At 59.0% G+C, this 17324-nt stretch overlaps 1 protein-coding gene across 1 annotated transcript; it reads left to right on the forward strand.

The window, feature by feature from the left end:
- The first annotated feature begins 14241 nt into the window (after positions 1-14241).
- Positions 14242-16121, forward strand: JUND (JunD proto-oncogene, AP-1 transcription factor subunit). Its single transcript, XM_021683113.1, has one exon. The coding sequence runs from the start codon at positions 14375-14377 to the stop codon at positions 15416-15418; it is 1044 nt and encodes a 347-aa protein (XP_021538788.1). The 5' UTR covers positions 14242-14374; the 3' UTR covers positions 15419-16121.
- Positions 16122-17324: the final 1203 nt, after the last annotated feature.

Below are 17324 nucleotides of genomic sequence, written 5' to 3' on the forward strand. Positions count from 1 at the left end.
GGGGGGGGGGGGGGGGGGGGGGGGGCGGGGGGGCGCCCCGCCCGGGGGGGGGGGGGGGGGGGGGGGGGGGGGGGGGCGAGGGGGGGGGCGTCTGTCTTGCTATCCTGCGTCATCCCTTCCTGCACACATTTCCTCCGATTCCTCCTCCTCGGGGCCTCACCTGCTGCTCCCAGAGCAGCTCTGCCGGGAAGCCCTGCCCTGTGCCCACTGAGCCCACATGGGCATGATGGCAGGTGTCCTCCCCACCCATCCATCTGGACCCCGGGGGCCCATCCTCTCCCGGTATCAGCAATGTGTGTATCTCCAGTTGCTCAGTGCATGCCCTGGTGTCCTCTGCTGTCCCTCTGACGACAAAGGGCCACTTGGCCAGTGAGGGGCATAGGAGATGGGACCTCTGTGGGAGAAGCCGCCCGCCTCAGTGAAGCGGAGAGCTGGCCTGGAGGCAGAGGTACGGGGGCCACAACCCCATCCCAGGTGCTGGAGACTCAGCCTGCATTAGGCAAAGAGCCCCGGCCCAGTGGCCCTTACTTACCTTCCACGGGGTGAGCTAGCAACAAACTAGCCGAATGCATCAGTGTGGAGAAACAGAAAGCGAGAGTGGGAGAAAGAGGCGGTCAGGGCAGGCCGGAGGGTGACTAGCATTCAAGGAAAGGGCTTGAGGAAGGCAAGGGAGCCATCTAGAAGAGCATTTCCGACGAAGAGAACAGCTTGCCCAAGTGCCACGACCCTGCACAGAGTGGTGACAGGAACAAAGTGAGGGGGTAGGAAATGGGGCAGGTGCTGCGGGCCCTGAGCAAATGGGAAGCACAGAAGGTTCTGGAACAGACTGAGACAAGGGTGGAAGCCGGGAGACCAGGAGGAGGTGGGGCTGGGGGCTCAGCCCAGGGTAGAGGTCGAAGAGGAGGCAAGAGAACAGGCAGGGGTGCCTTGAGGGCCTGGGGCAGATAGGCTCATCTTTCTGCAGGAAGCCAGGATGCTGGGATGGGAGCTTTCCAGAGTGGAAGGGGAGGCCTTGCCAAGGGGGGCATGTTCAGACCAAATCCCGAAGGTCAAGAAGCCACTGTCCATGGGAAGAGAGCAGAGGACACGTGGAGGGAACTGCAAGTGAAAAGCCTCCGAGCTTCTGTGGCCTGCTCAGGGAGGGCAGAGACCCAGCATGATCCCAACAACAGCCTCGTGTGTACCAGGCAGCTCCTACCACTCGGGCACAGAGTGGGTGAGCCACCTGCCCCAGGTCACACAGCTCCAGAGCCTCCTCAGAGCTCCTCCCTCTGTAGCCTCCTTGAACTCGGAGGATCCACTTACTTTCTCTGAGTTCAGCTGTGTCAGGTGTAGAATCAGGAGGCAGGAGTCATTTGGGGTGGGGGCAGGCGAGGTCGGCACTGGCTTTAAAGTTTATTCCCCTGACTGTTGCCTCAACTGAGGGTATTGGCCTCCACTTCACAGGGGTTGTTGGGAGGATTACATGGGGGAGGAGGCTTGGTATACAGCAAGTGCTCCATATATACTCGCACACATCTAAGAGTGCTGCTTCGGGGCCCCTGGGTGGCTCAGTCGTTAAGCGTCTGCCTTGGGCTCAGGTCATGATCCCAGGGTCCTGGGATCGAGCCCCGCATCGGGCTCCCTGCTCCGCGGGAAGCCTGCTTCTCCCTCTCCCACTCCCCCTGCTTGTGTTCCCTCTCTCGCTGTGTCTCTCTGTCATATAAATCTTAAAAAAAAAAAAAAAAATAAGAGTGCTGTTTCATTCTTCATTGATCACCTGCAGAGTGTCTGAAACCTCTCCCGGGAATCTCTCCATCTCTATCAGCCTTGAGCTCAGCCTGAGCTGCTCATTGTCTGGGAGGCCCCGGGCAGTGGTGCTACATGCTTGGCCTGCCCTGTGGTCAGTGGCTAGTAGCCACTTTCCTCTGTGCCCCGGAGGCCAGCCTGGATGCCTAGCCCTGGCTGGTGAGCAGTCACCTTGAAGGTCCCCGGTGCTGCCTTAAGAGCCCCCTCCCAGTCTGGGTCCAGCCACCCAGCAGTGACTCACCCTTGCCCGCCCCACCTCCACTGGAACCAGGCACCGAAATAGTCACCCTGCTCACCCTCGGGAGTGGCCGTGGAAATATTTTAGGGCTGCATTCAGCGCCTAAAAATACTCGGCGCATCCTCCTGCATCTTCCCCTCCCTAATTCCCTTTTCTGTTCCTTTGAAAACTGTCCCTGTAAGCACCCCCAGGGCCTGCCCTTCCACACTGTGTCCCTCCAGCATGTTGAGCGTCCCTGGCAAGCAGGACTCAGGGGTGTCCCCAAATGCCCAAGTGCGTGTGGATGACTGGTGAGGTGGCCTCCCTCCCTCCCTCGCACCCTCCCTGTCACCATGGAGAGACTCAGACATGGTTTCCCCAGAACCTTCTGGAAAGACTGTCTTTTCCAAAACCCCCAGAAGACTCAGTTCCTGGGGCACAGTGATGCTGTCCAGGGAGGTCTTCATTACTCAGCAATTTTCCTTAAAAATTCAAAAAAAAATGCCTCGTGCTGTTTGTGTTCATGAGTGGGGTAGAAACAGAACAGGTCCCGCAGCTGGACAGAATCCATTGCCTCTCCTGCTCAGTTGCTGCCGAACCCCACTAGCTTGTAGGTCCTCTTGCCTCCCCGAGGGGGTGCAGACTGACCCTCCAAGGCACCCAAATGTCCTCAACATCATCCCTAACCACCAAACACCTTGACCTTTCCTGTGATGGGAGGAGGTGGGGGGTGGGAGCAAATGGAGTCAGACTGCAGCTCAGCCCACCTGGGGTCTGATCCAGCTTCTCAGTTACCTGAAGCCTCCAGCTCGATGGAACAGCAGGTGTGAAGGCCTGGGGGCGGAGGCACGCTGGGCATCTTGAAGATGCAGTAAGCTGAGCATTATTAACTAAAGAACACATTTTATTCAGATTTTCCTCAGGTTTTACCCAATGTTCTTTTTAAAATGATAATTGAGGGGCGCCTGGGTGGCTCAGTTGTTAAGCGTCTGCCTTCAGCTCGGGTCATGGTCCCAGGGTCCTGGGATCGAGCCCCACGCCGGGCTCCCTGCTCTGGGGGAAGCCTGCTTCTCCCTCTCCCACCCCCTGCTTGTGTTCCCTCTCTCGCTGTCTCTCTCTGTCAAATAAATTAAAATAAATAAATAAATAAACAAATAAATAAAATGATTATTGAGGTAAGATCCACTGACACAAAATTAACCATCTTAAAGTGAACACTTCAGTGGCATTTAATACCTTACAATGTTGTGAAACCAGCACCTCTGTTTAGTTCCAGAACATTTTCACCACCCCAAAAAGAAACCCTGTCCCCATTAGCAGCCACCCTTCACCCTCTCCCCAAGACCCTGAGCAACCACTAATCTGCTTTCTGTCTCTGTGGGTTTGCCTGTTACGGACATTCCATATACATGGGATCCTGCAATAGGTGGCCTGTTTTGTCTGGCTTCGTTCGCTGAGCATGATGCTTTCAAGCTTCATCCATAGTATAGCGTGTGTCTGAGCTTCATTCCTTTTTATGGCTGAGTACTATTCCATTGTACGGCCAGACCATATTTTATGCTTCATCAGCTCGTGGGCATTTGGACTATTTCTAAGGACGTGTTTGTTGAGCACTTACTCTGTACCAGGCACAGTTCTGAGGGCTTAACTCCTCCCCCCAACCCCCTCTATAAAGCCTTACTGTGAACACCATTCCCATTTGCCCATTTCAGAGTGGGCGAAATGAAGGCAGAAAGAGGCAGACAGGCCACCAAAGGAACCACAGGCCATCTCTGAGGTCTTTACACTCTGGAGATGGGGGTAGAGACAGATAATAAGGAAACTAAGAAAGAAACAAGGTAAATGGAGGTGAAAACCTTAAGGGTTTTCCAGATAGGGAGAACAGCATGTGCAAAGGCCCTGAGGTGGGAATGAGCTGGCGTGTTAGAGAAAAAACAGAGAGGCTCATGTGGCTGGAGTAGACAAGTGAGGGGAAGAGAGGAAAGGGGCCACACAGTGGCTTTGGGCCCGGGGTGGGGGTGGGGAAGAGTCTGGGGTGTACTCTGAGATGGAGACAGACACTGAAATAGATAGTGGTAGAGGACAGAGACTGGGAGCAGGAGGGAGAGAAGAGGCCTCAGCTTCTCAAGGCCTGGACCCAAGGGGCCACAGAAGCCTTGCCCTCACCTGCCTCCCCCCAGTCCAGATCCTTTGCTGCTACACTGATTGCTGGAGCAAGGGACAACTCTCCTGTGCTGAGAGCAATGTGAGTGCACAGTAGGTGCTCCTTGAATAATGGGTGGATGGGTAAACAGAGGGATGGCCAGATTCGCGGGTGGGTGGGTAGATGGCTGGATGGCTGGACCTATAAACAGATGAATGGGAAGATGGGTGTCCTGAAGGAGGGAGGGAGACGTGGCACCCAGGTTAGTGTGGATAAAATAGCATCTCCCACCCTCCAGCAGGTGATTGGGTGGGCGGGGGTGGGTGGAAGAATTTATCCAGCTGTCCTGAGGTCTCACCCACCCTTCTCCAGTTTCAGAAAAGGTCCCCAGAGTGGAGGCTGAAGGGTGGGGGTTGGGCAGGGTGCCAGGAGCACTGGGGCGGGCTGGTGGGTACTAGATGCCGCTACCTGCCTCTGCCTCTGAGTCAGCGTCGCCATGACAACGCGGGCCCTGCCGGATGCTCCTCCTGGCACATCCCCCGTCACTGCAGCCGCCATCATGCCTCCTCCAAGGCAGCAGGGGCAGAGGGGGCAGGCTCAAGGACCACGCTGCCCACCGTCCCCCATTCCCCTCAGCCCTGTCTCCCGAGCCATGCCCTCCTTGCAGAGCTTGTAGCCCAACCTGGGGTGGGGGGCTGAGTGAGGGGCCCAGTAGTTGGAGAGCCAGCCGAGGGAGGGGCTCTGGGCTCTGTCTGGGAGGGGGCCAGGGGAGGTCTCAGGAGGTGGGTACTGCCGGTGAAGGAACATCATGGGCAAGTGTTGGGGGTCTGGACGATAGGAGGGGCAGAGCTAGGGGATAACGGATAACGGAGAGCCACAGAGAGTGAGGGGAGGCCAGCATGGCACCCACAGAGGGCAAAAGACGGGTCCCTGTGACTCTGGGCAGCCCCTAGGCGCCCGAGACTCCGCTGGGTCCTCTGGAACATGGGCACTGGTGAGGAGACTGAGGCAGGGAGGGAGTAGTCACAGGTTCCTCCTGGGCTGGCAAGGACTCCAACTACCCCCCCCCCCCCCAGCCCCTGGTGGCCTGGGTGCCCCTGGGATCCTCCTACTCTTACCTTCCCCCCACTCCAGGCCTCCTCCTCGATTCTCCTGCGGCACACCATGTGCTCCTACCTTGGGGCCTTGGCTTGTGCTATTCCAGCTCTCAGGAATTTCCCCTTCCCTGGTGCCCCCTCATGGTGCCCCCTGTGTCTGCGGGTGTCACTGGCCCTCTGTACATCCCCCCAAGATTCCTTCATAGCTCCTGCCATGGCTTGATGTTAGATTACCTATTTTTCCACCCCAAGAATGTTGGGTACCTCTCAGATCTTCAGTTGGCCCAGCCCCACCACAGCAGTGGTCGGTGTGTGGAGGGAAGGGCCCGGGAGTGACAGTGTCTGGGCCCTCTCCACCTGACCCAGAGCTATAGGCACGGGGTGGGGACTTGGGGTGACCTACAGCTCCCCGGTCAGGGTTGACCCTCAGTTCAGGCAACAAGGCCCCATCAGAGGTCAGTGCAAACCTGTCCAGGGCCAGGGGCCAGTGCCAGGGAGCTGGGCCTGGGGGCCTCCAGCTCCTGAGGTGGCCTGTGAGCCCCCCATCACCACACATACTCATGGTTCTCAGGGCCACCTTGTCCCCACCAGTCCCAAGGGTGCTGCCCTGGGAGACTGTCACTGTGTTCCTTGTAGATATATATAGGGTCACCTTTTCTTCATCCAAGGAGACCAAAGATGAGTTAGTTCTAGTCCCCAGTCAAGGACCGAGAATCCCATTGAGAATACTCTCATGTCTCTCTCTCTCCGTCTCCCTGCTGTGTCTTGCTTTCTCCAGCTGGTGTCTCTTAACTCCTTTGTCTCACGCTCTGTGGGTCTCTGGCTGTTTCTTGCTCCACCAGACTCTCCCTCCCTCAGTCCCCGCTCTCTCTCCCTCCATCTCCGTTTGCCTTTCTCCCCGATCTCCCTTTGCTCTATTTCTACGCTCTGGCCCTCCTCTCTGGAGGCCCGGATTAATCGGATCTTGCCTAGAACCTCGGGGCTGGCCCTTGGCCTCGACCTACCCGTCCATCAAATGGGCTTGACCTAGGGCCCCGAGGCAGGGACGGAGAGGAGTTGAGCGGGCTGGCACTTCCCCTCCCCGGCTCCGGGGAGCCCTCCAAGGGCCCGGCGGGAAGGGGTTAACTGCAAGCCGCCCCCCTCCCCCCAGCTCTGCATTTAATTAGCGGCCCCGCAGGGGCGCGGGAGCTGGGCCAGTGGGGGGGAAGGGAGGGAGAAAGAAGGCGAGGGGATAGGGAGAGTGGAGGGGTTAGAAATGGAGGGAGGGGGACGAGAGGGGGCGGAGGTAGGGAGGACAAAAGGGGGACCGGGAGCCAGCTGTGGATTCGAATCCCGCCTCGCTTGTGTCCCCCACTCGTACCTCTCCCCCTAGACTGTCTCCCCCGCCCCTCGGCACGGGAATCCCCTCCCACTCCACCCCTTCCCGAAGGCCCAGCAGTGAGACCGCAGTTAAATGTCAGCTTTCCTTTATTGGTCCGTTTGAGGAAACTGAGGCCCACAAAGATGGGGTGTCTTGCCAGGGCACAGCTCTGGGACGCCCGGCGCTTAACTGGGCGGTTTTGTAGGGATTTGTCTACGTGCCGGAAAACAAAACAAAACACAACACCAGTTCGTCGCAGTCGCAGCCGTGGGACCCTGGGGCTATCACGGCGGCGTAGGCCGGCGCAAGCGAACGACTGGGAGAGGGCGACGGTGTGGGACATCAGCGGCCCGGGGACCTGGAGCCCTACGGCCCAGCTTCAGTCTCGGCTAGGCCACTCGCCTCTCCGTGCCTCAGTTTCCCCTCTGCGCAGCGTCGGCACTGCCGGAGGGCCGACCCTGCCCACCACCACACCCACGACTTCCAGCGCGGCGTGGGGCACGGGCCGGACGCCCGAGTCTACGCGGCCCCGCCTCGCCTTGACGTCGGCGCTGACGCCACCCGCCCCCCTCGCCACCGGGTCTGGCCGCAGCGCGGGGTTAACTCTGCGGCTGCTGCCGGCCGCGCCGAGGCGCTCCAGATCCTTCCCCCACCCCCGCCGGAGGGGGGGGCCAGGCCGGGGGGTGGGGGAACGACGAGGGCAGGTCCTGGGCAAGCCCGGCAGCCCGGCGAGGCGGGAGGTCCCGACCAGCCTCCAGGCCTTCGCCTGCGCCGTTTCCCGCCGCCTGGAATGCGCCTCCCGCCCGGGTCCAAGTCCGCGTTTACGGCGACATCTCTCCCCCGGGCCCGGCCCTGACCCCTCCGGGCCTGGGAGTGTCCTATTCGGGCCTGGTCTCCTCGGGCCTGGGGCGGGGTCCTCTCACCCAGCAATCCATTGTTTCAAGGTCGAGTTTCTTCCCCCCATTTTTCAGATGAGAACCATCGAAACCCAGAGAACTTAGAGCGGTCACCCAACGAGGGGCCCAGCTCTTGGAGCTCCCAGCCCCCCTCCTGTCGCCCCCCTCGCGGCGGAGGAGGGGACCCTGCAGGCCCCGCCCTGCCCCAGGGGAAGTGAGAATGGGGGGCCCTCCCCCGCACCCTCACCACTTCCTCCCGAGGAGAGGCGGTGGCGAAGGAAGGGGGGAAGCGGGCGGGCGAGGGAGTTCACGGTGGCGGCCTCAGTTTCCGAGTGTTGGGGGGGGGCGTTCTCTGCCTCCTCACGCACGGGAGACGCAAGACTGGTGTTTCTGTGTCTCGCGTGCCGGGAGGCCCCCCAAACCTGCTCTTAACTTGGAGCCCCTTCCTATTCTACTGGGACTCCGCCTGCTCCTCCCCGCTCCGGAGGCCCAGCCACCACCGCTTCCCTGCTCTTGTCGGCTGCCTGCCTGCCTCGCCCCCATTCGATCTACTCCCCCACTGGGGCCCTGGCTCCTTTACTCGGCCCTCTGTCCTGCAGCTCACAATGATCGCGGTCACCTGTATTCCAATCTGCCCTCTGAAAATGGGGGGCATGGAGCCATGCTTTGCTCAGAGCCTCAGTTTGTCCCTCTGACAAATGTGGACAGATGTCCCTCTTAGCAGTGCTGGCGTGGGGATATTAAGGAAAAATGTGGGGAGTGGGTTTCCCATCTTGGCGGCATGGATGCATCCTCTCATCCATTAATTCACTCATCCACGCATTACTTCGCCAAATCATCCATTACATCATCCACGCATTAATTCATTTACTTATTTAATTGATACTTATTAATTCACACATTCTCCCCATCCCCAATCCCTGGGCAGCCTGGGCAGGACGTCAGGGGCCCATTGCAGAAGGCTGTCAGGGGCCACAGGACTGTGGGTGGGGACAGCCCCAAGGTCTTGAAGGAGGAAGCAGAAGCTTCTACTTAACTGAACCAACCTGAAGTCTCCCCAGAGAGGCCCTGCAGGTTCCCATCCCCAAGGAGCTGCTACCTGCCACCACCACCACCACCGTCATTTGTCCCTGAAAATGGGTCAGTAAACTCAAAGGCCCTGGGAGGATGCTGGTAGATGCAGGCAAAACCCACGCGTTGTAGGTGCTCACTGCCAAGGCCTGGCACATTATTGAGCACCTACTGTGTGCGGAGGTGCTCAGGGACAAAAACACCAAGTGGATCCCTGTGGCCCCTCCTACACCCTTCCTGGCTTGCCTTGGGGCTTCCCTGCCTTTAATGCTTTCTGGATATTTGGACATTCCCGCTCTGGGCCTGGCCCAGAGTGTCCCTGAGGAAGGAATTCCTGGGTTTTGCTCTCATTTCATCGTTTTTCAGTTTCTTTCTATTTATGGCAAGAGAAACTGGTTTTCCATTCTTGGTGGTGACATGAAGTTTCCCTTTTGAAATACATTTACTGAAGTAAAAACAGAAAAGGGGGTCGATCTAAAGGAGAAATAGTTGACATCAGCCTAAAGCGTACTTCTTCATTTATGGTGGGTATTTTCTGTCTCGTTTGGGAGTATCAGCTCAGTGGGTGATGAGGGATGGTGGAAAACGCTGGCCCGACACACAGGGCGGGGCACACAGTAGGTGCTCAATAGAGGGTGGTGGAATGGCTGAATGATGCTGCTGGAGGTTGGCCGAAACAAAAACAAAACCAAAGCAAATCAGCTTCTGAAGTCGGTTTAGCAAAGTCGAACTCACCACCCTCCGACCCCCAAACCTTCGGGTTTCCCCAAGTCTGCCTGGGAAAGGGCCTAACGTGGGCCTGGGTATACAGCAAATGCACATTAAACGTTCGCTGGATGAGCGCAGGAATCTTGCTCATCCTGCGGAGCGGGGAAGGTGGTGTGAGAAGTTGTTTTCTCCTGTGCGCGGGCGCCCTTCTGGGCTCACTCTAGCCGATCAATCAACGAACACGGCGCTGAGAGGCTCTTCTGGGGCCTGCGGGAGGTTGGGGACACTGCAGCCTCCGGGTGCAGCCAACAGGGCCACCGGTCAGAAAGCGGGCTCGGTCTGTCTGGTTCCATCGGTGCTGAAGGAAGCTGACCACGCGTCAGTTTCCTCGTCCGTAAAATGGTCTTACGAGACGGGAAAGCGCCAGTGCCAGCCCGGAGGACTGGGTGTGGGTCCCCTCCCTGCGGCCGGCCAAGCACCTGCATAGGACGGGGGCGGTGACTGGTTCCCGCTCGCGGCGAGGGCGGAAGCGGGGCAGGAGGGGAGGGGAGGGGCCATCGCCCTGGCCGGTAACCTGATCCTTAGGAATGCGCGGAGGCCAGACGCGCCCCCCGCCCCAGGCCGGCGCCCCTCCCCCGGCCCGCTGGCGGAATCCCGCCACCCGGGTCCCCGCAAGCCCCACCCCCAGAGGACGTTCCCCATCAGCCCTGCTCAGGCCCGCATCCCCCGCATATTTTTATCATTTTTGAAAGATTTTATTTGTTTGACAGAGACGCAGCGAGAGAGGGAACACAAGCACGGGGAGAGGGAGAAGCAGGCTTCTCGCCCAGCAAGGAGCTCGGTGCGGGGCTCGATCCCAGGACCCTGGGATCAGTACCTGAGCCAAAGGCAGATGCTTAACGACTGAGCCCCACTGGTTGCTTTAAACAGGAAGGGTAATCTCAACGCTCTAGAGAGAGGCCCTAGAGGGGCGGAGATTCGAACCCGGGCTGGGAGAGGGGTGGGGTGGGGGGTTCGTTTTAGCTTTCCTTCGGAACCTAGGGTAGGGTTGGGGACCGGGCTGAGTTTTCCTTCGGCCTGGACTGTGTGACCCTGGGGCAGGTCCCGCACTCTCCCTGGACGCTGCTGTGGAAAGTAAGATAATGTCCTGAGACTCGTGGACCTGCTGGGACAGTAAGGGCGGAAAAATCAGGGTCTAGCCTGAGCCTTGTTATCAACTTCTCCCTCAATTTCATCTTCCAGGGCCACTGCCACTACAGGGGACATGTGATACCACCCAGGCTCCCATGGAAGCCTGCTTTCCTTCTCTCCCTCTGGCTTTTCCTGGCTCACCCAATCCAGCCCCACCGGCTCTCTCCATCAAAGTGGCCAGCTGGGGTCTGCCCCAGGGCTTTTGCATTTGCTGTTCCCACTGTCTGGGATGTTTGGCCTTCAAATTATCTCCAGCTCCGGGCACCTGGGTGGCTCAGTTGGTTGAGCGACTGCCTTCGGCTCGGGTCATGATCCTGGAGTCCCGGGATTGAGTCCCGCATCGGGCTCTCTGCTCGGCAGGGAGTCTGCTTCTCCTTCTGACCCTCCCCCATCTCATGCTCTCTCTCTATCTCATTCTCTCTCTCAAATAAATAAATAAATAAATAAATAAAATCTTAAAAAAAAAATTATCTCCAGCTCCTCCTTCATTCAGCATCACCTCCTGGGGTGCCCCACCCCAATTACCCAACTCTAAAACATACCCCCCACCCATGGAGGGGGCTCCATTCTCCTTGAAGTTGTGTTTGACAGGTTCTTTCTTCAGACCGTGCGCTGGAAAGGTGAGGGTGTTTGTGTCATTCACGTGTGTCCCCATCACTTGGCTCAAAGTAGGTGCTCAGACAGTGTGTAGGGAATGAAGGAATGAATGAGAGAATGGGAGTTGTCCCTAGTTCACTGCGTATGATTGGTTGGTGGATTCAGGGCTCCCCTTGACCTGCCTGACTAGGTGGGGATAGGGTTGGTCCAAATGGAAGAGCAGGACTGGAGTGTCCTGGAGGGCTGCCTGGCTAGGATGAAGGAGAAGGTAGGGAAAATCGTTGGGTCAGAGGGAACAGCAAGTGCACAGCAGTGGAGACTGAAGGATCCAGGCCTTGAAAAGTGGAGCTGGCAAGGGGCCAAGACAGGTCCTCTCTATCCAGCCTCAAGGACCCTCCCCTCCCCCATGTGGGGCCGAGAGAGCCCAACAAAGATGGTGGGCAGGCTCAGGCAGATGGTGGGGGGACTCCTTGGGCGTCAGGTTAGGGAAGGCTTCTGGAGGAGGAGACATTGGGTTTTGAAGCATGAGTAGGAACTTGCCTGGAGGATAAGGAAGGGCACTCCAGGCTGAGGGAACTCCAGACCAAATAACCATACACAGTTAAGGGTGGCCTAATAATAATAATAAGATAAAATACTCATAGAAAACACTGAGTTCTTACTATTTTTTCAAATCCAATACAAATCACAATACTCAAGGCACCTCGCCAGCTTAGTCAGTAGAGCATGCGACTCTTGAATCTCAGGGTCGTGAGTTCTAGCCCCATGATGGGGTAGAGTTTACTTACTTAAATAAATAAATAAATAAATAAATAAATAAATAAAACAAAAATCACAAGACTCCATGAGGTGGGTGAGATTATTCACTCCATTTTCATGAGGAGGAAATGGAGACTCAGAGAGGTAACAGGCCTTGGGCTCCTTGTGCCTCCATTTCCCAAAGCCTGTTTGCTGGTCAGTCTTTCAGCTCAGGCAGGTTCTGCCCATAGTTCACCAGACCATTCATCCACTTGTCAAGGTTAAGGCCCAAGGTCAGGGTGGAGGCTCCCTAGGCCACCCACTCACGTCCTGCCTTGGGGAGAAGCATGGCCCCATTTCCTCCAATTTAGCCCCATTGCATAGGCCCAGAGAGGAGTCTCAGAGCAAGGCTAGCAACAGGCTGGGGGCTGCATCCCCTCCCATTAGGGGTCCCTTTGCCCAGGTTGGGACCTGGGAGGGCATGTCTGGAGGACTCAGAAACCTACATGCCTAGAAACGTACGCAAGTGGACACATAAGTACCCACCAGTATACATATATGTATATACATACAAGCACAGAGATACATACAGGCAGACAGATCTATATGCATGGACTCACACAGGCACATAGACCCCCACCCTCATGCGTGAACACACCTGGGCACAGGGATCCATGCATGAATACACACGGGCACAAACAGACATTTGTGTGTACATAGACACACCCTGGGTCATTACCTACCAGGCCACACCTCTTGCTCATGGTGAGTTTCCTTCCTAGCCTTTTTGCTCCAGAGCCCAGTTAGGGGCAGGGCCCGGTGAGGCAGGGAGGCAGAAGACTGGGGGTTGGGGGCTGGGAATGTTCATGCCCACAGGCAAATCAGACAAACCGAGGCCAGAAACTGCCACAGCAACCAGGCCAGGCAGCGTTCTCCTTTAACACTGAGACAGGTGCTGTACTGGATGTTGGAGACCCAGCAGGTTCAGGATACACGAGGTCCCTGCCCTCCAGGAACTTTGGGTCCACCCTGTCATTCTGAGTGCTTCCAAGGCTATAATGGAAATAAGGTGAGTGGGAGGAGCCTCTCCGAGGATACAAGTTTGCACTGGGGAAGGGAGCATCACACAGAGGGCAAAGCATATGCAAAGACCCTGAGGCAGCAATGGGCTGAGAGGCCAAGGCTCAGAGAAGGTGAAAGGTTAGAGGGGGGTCAGTGGAAGAAGGGTGCTTGGCCTCCACCATCTGGCTGAGAAATTGGCTCCATTCTGAGTGTGGCAGGAGCCACGGAGGGGTTGTGTGAAGGGGCTGTCAGCCAGGCCCAGATGTCCCAAGAGTCCTTAGGGAGTGCTGGATAGGTTGTTCCCTCCTTCCTCCCTCATATCCCATCTCCAGCCAGCCTTTAGGGAGGCCCATTGAGCATTGACAATAACAAAACAGTATTAAATAGTTAACAATTACCAGCTGGGATTCCTGCCTTAACAATTGGGAAGGGGAGGGCGGCTAAGGAGGAAACTGTGGGGGCCTATAGTCAACCACCCTCACCTCAGGACCCACAGCAGACCCTGGCAGATGCAGAGTAAAAATGTAGGCGGCTGCCCAGGAGCAGGAGGCCAGGGTTCTACCAGGTGAATAAAAGGTCTATGGCCTGGTCACACCTTGCTGAGCCTCAGTTTCCCGTCTGTAAAGCCAGTTAGTCGGACTCCGAACTTTTAGCCTCCTCAGTGAAAAGTATCAGGATCAAAGCGCTTCCAGCAACTTCTGACAGCTCTTCTTTCCCGTCCCTCGTCTTTCTGGGGCAAACACACGACCGGAGACTTGGGGGTAAAGGTGAGACAGAAGCAGATCTGGCCAAATCGCCCAGGGAGCCACCGGGAACAGCTCCCTAAGGCCTTCTGCCCCCAGCCCGTACAGAGCCAGGATAAAGGTGCGCTAAGGAAGGCACTTGTAGGCGTAGTGGAGCGGGAGGTGCCAGGGAGTTATTTATCCATCCGGGCCCCATCCCCCGCCGGTCCCCGGAGGCCGGCACCGCCCCCGCCCCCGCCCAGCCGGGGCCCCACGCGCGGATGCGGGGCGGGGCTTGGGGGCGGGCAGGCGGCTGGAGGCCATGCTCATCACGCCACCCGGGACGTGCCTTGGCGGGAGGCAGCGCTGGGGGCATTGGTCGTACACTGCGCTCCCGGGGCGGGGTAACCGGGTCCGGGCGCGGGACCCGCCCCCATGACGTCAACCCACAAGGCCTTGCGCTGTTGTGCGGTTTACCGCGCGTCACCGGGGCAACGGCAGCCAGGGGGGGCGTCAGCGGCTTGGCCCCGCCCCACCATGCAAATGAGCGACGTCACCCACGCCCAATGGCGAGCGGGGGCAGTGAGCTCATCGCGCTGGGCCGAGGCTATAAGAGCGCGCGCGAAGTGCGCGGCGCAGGAGCCGCCGCCAGCGGAGGGCCGGGCGCAGCGGCCTCGGCCGGGGCGGGCGCAGGGCCGAGCGGACGGGGGGGCGCAGGCCCCCCGGGCGGCCGCGGCCACTCCCCCCTCCCCTCCCCGGGCCGGCGCGGCGGGGGAGGCGGAGGATGGAAACACCCTTCTACGGCGATGAGGCGCTGAGCGGCCTGGGCGGCGGCGTCAGTAGCAGTGGCGGCGGTGGTAGCTTCGCGTCCCCGGGTCGCCTGTTCCCCGGGGCGCCCCCGACGGCGGCGACTGGCAGCATGATGAAGAAAGACGCGCTGACGCTGAGCCTGAGCGAGCAGGTGGCGGCGGCGCTCAAGCCCGCGGCCGCGCCGCCCCCGGCCCCCCTGCGCACCGACGGCGCCCCAGGCGCGGCGCCCCCCGACGGCCTGCTCGCCTCGCCCGACCTGGGGCTGCTCAAGCTCGCCTCGCCCGAGCTCGAGCGCCTAATCATCCAGTCCAACGGGCTGGTCACCACCACGCCGACGAGCACTCAGTTCCTCTACCCCAAGGTGGCGGCCAGCGAGGAGCAGGAGTTTGCCGAGGGCTTCGTCAAGGCCCTGGAGGACTTGCACAAGCAGAACCAGCTGGGCACGGGCGCGGCCTCTGCTGCCGCGGCCGCCGGAGGACCCTCGAGCACGGCTGCGGGCGCCGCGCCTCCTGGCGAACTGGCCCCGGCGGCAGCCACGCCCGAGGCGCCCGTCTACGCGAACCTGAGCAGCTACGCGGGCGGCACTGGGGGTTCGGGGGGTGCTGCGACGGTCGCCTTCGCCGCCGAGCCTGTGCCCTTCCCTCCACCGCCGCCCCCAGGCGCGCTGGGACCGCCCCGCCTGACCGCGCTCAAGGATGAGCCGCAGACGGTGCCCGACGTGCCAAGCTTCGGCGAGAGCCCGCCGTTGTCGCCCATCGACATGGACACGCAGGAGCGCATTAAGGCGGAGCGCAAGCGGCTGCGCAACCGCATCGCTGCCTCTAAGTGCCGCAAGCGCAAGCTGGAGCGCATCTCGCGCCTCGAGGAGAAAGTGAAGACGCTCAAGAGCCAGAACACGGAGCTGGCGTCCACAGCGAGCCTGCTGCGCGAGCAGGTGGCGCAGCTCAAGCAGAAGGTCCTCAGCCACGTCAACAGCGGCTGCCAGCTGCTGCCCCAGCACCAGGTGTCCGCGTACTGAGCCCGCGCGCGGGGCGCATGCGCGGCCCCCTCCCCGGGAGGCGGGCTCGTGTGTGGGGGGGCGTGGGCGCCCCCGGACTCGGAGAGGGCGCGGCCCGGGGAACACCCCCCCTCACCCTGAGGGTGCCAGGATTCCGAGAGGGCGCGGTCCCTGAGGACCCCCCGAGGGTGCCCAGGACTCGGAGAGGGCGCCTCAGACTCGACAAGCTGGACCCCCTGCTCCCGGGGCCAAGCGCATGACCCCCCCGCCCTCGCGCTGCCTCTGTTCCCCGAGCGCGGCCACCCAGTGTTGCACAAACCCGCGCGCCCCGGCCGCCCCTTTGTACACACCGCCGCCGTAGGGGGCTCCGAGGGGGCGCAGCCTCAAACCCTGCCTTTCCTTTTACTTTTTTTTTTTTTTGCTTTTGGAAGAGAGAAGAAACAGAGTGTTCGATTCTGCCCTATTTATGTTTCTACTTGGGAACAAACGTTGGTTGTGTGTGTGTATTTTTTCTTGTGTTGGTTTTTTAAAGAAATGGGAAGAAGAAAAAAAAAAAAAACGCCCTTCCCTTTCCTCGCTCTTGCTTCCCCCCCCCTTCCGTCCTTCCTACATCCCTCCTCCCGCCCTTTTTGTTCTGTTGTTTTGTTTTGCTACGAGTCCACATTCCTGTTTGTAATCCTTGGTTTGCCCGGTTTTCTGTTTTCAGTAAAGTCTCGTTACGCCAGCTCGGCTCTCTGCCTCCTTCTTCCCCCGCCGGGGCCTGATGGGCTGGGCAGGGCCTGGCTCGCACGCTCCCCTCCCCCCTCCCTTGCCTCCTTCCCCCTCCTCCCTCCGCCTCTGTTCGGAGGAGGAGAGCCGGCGTGCGGGAGGGGCCTTGCACATCTGGCGCTCAACGAGCGCCATCTAGGCGCTCTTGGGCTTGGGGCCGACTGATGTCCAGGTTAGGTGAGGGATATTGGGATCTCCAACCAGCGTTTGGAACTAGCGAGCCCACGGTTGTCCCCTTCAGGAAAGAGAGACTACAAGATGGAAAGAGGACAGCCCAGTCCCAGGCAGGTAGGAAAAGGCAAAAACTTGAACCTCTGGGCCTCTCTTACCCTGTCTGCAAAATGGGCGGAACAGTTGTAAGCTTGCCCCATAAAGTTGGAGGATCAGCAGTTTGTTCACAGAGCAGTGCTTGGCTTACAGTTGGTGCTCAGTGTAAGCTTTGATTATTGTCTGGTGGATGGGGGTTGTTGAGTCTCGGGACCAGAAGGAAAGTGGCCCAGGTGGGATCTGACTTGGGCAGTCTGCCTCCAGGACTGGTGGTGTAGCTACGTTCTGTGGGACCTTCCTCTTAGGGCACTGACTTGGAATCAGGATTTTCCAAGTACTCCCTGAAGACCTCTCCCTTCCCAACATCCTAGTCTCCCATTTTGAGGAAACTCATGTTCAGAGAGGTTGAGTGATCTGAGGTCGCACAGCCTGCAATTTTTAGGAGTTTGCAGGGACATTTATACCTTAAGCTTCAAACCTCCAGAGCCTTGACGGTCGCACTGCCTTCATCCCCTGCCTACCCTGACCCTTGCTGTTGTGTGGGCAGAAGACCCCGGGCCTTGGGCTTTCTGCCTCACTTGGGACCTGGAGGGACCTAGGCATTGGTGGTCAAGGACACAGGGCAAGTCGAGCTGGTGGACATGTGCTGAGCACCAGCTGTATACCCAGCCCTGCTAGGGGAGGTGGGTGAATCGTTCCTCTTTTACAGATGGGGGAACAGGTGCAAAGAAGGACCAGCACGTGCCCACTATCCCTCTGCCATTGAAAGGGTGGGGCCTCACCACCTGTTTCCTCTTCTGATCACCCTGCCTACTTTCCAAGGCTTCAAGAGCTGCTTTGGGATTTGGTTTTTAACCACGTGACCTCACCTTGCACCGCCCTCAGGCAGACG

Source organism: Neomonachus schauinslandi, chromosome 1, assembly GCF_002201575.2.
Source record: "Neomonachus schauinslandi chromosome 1, ASM220157v2, whole genome shotgun sequence".
Classification (NCBI taxonomy): Eukaryota; Metazoa; Chordata; class Mammalia; order Carnivora; family Phocidae; genus Neomonachus; species Neomonachus schauinslandi.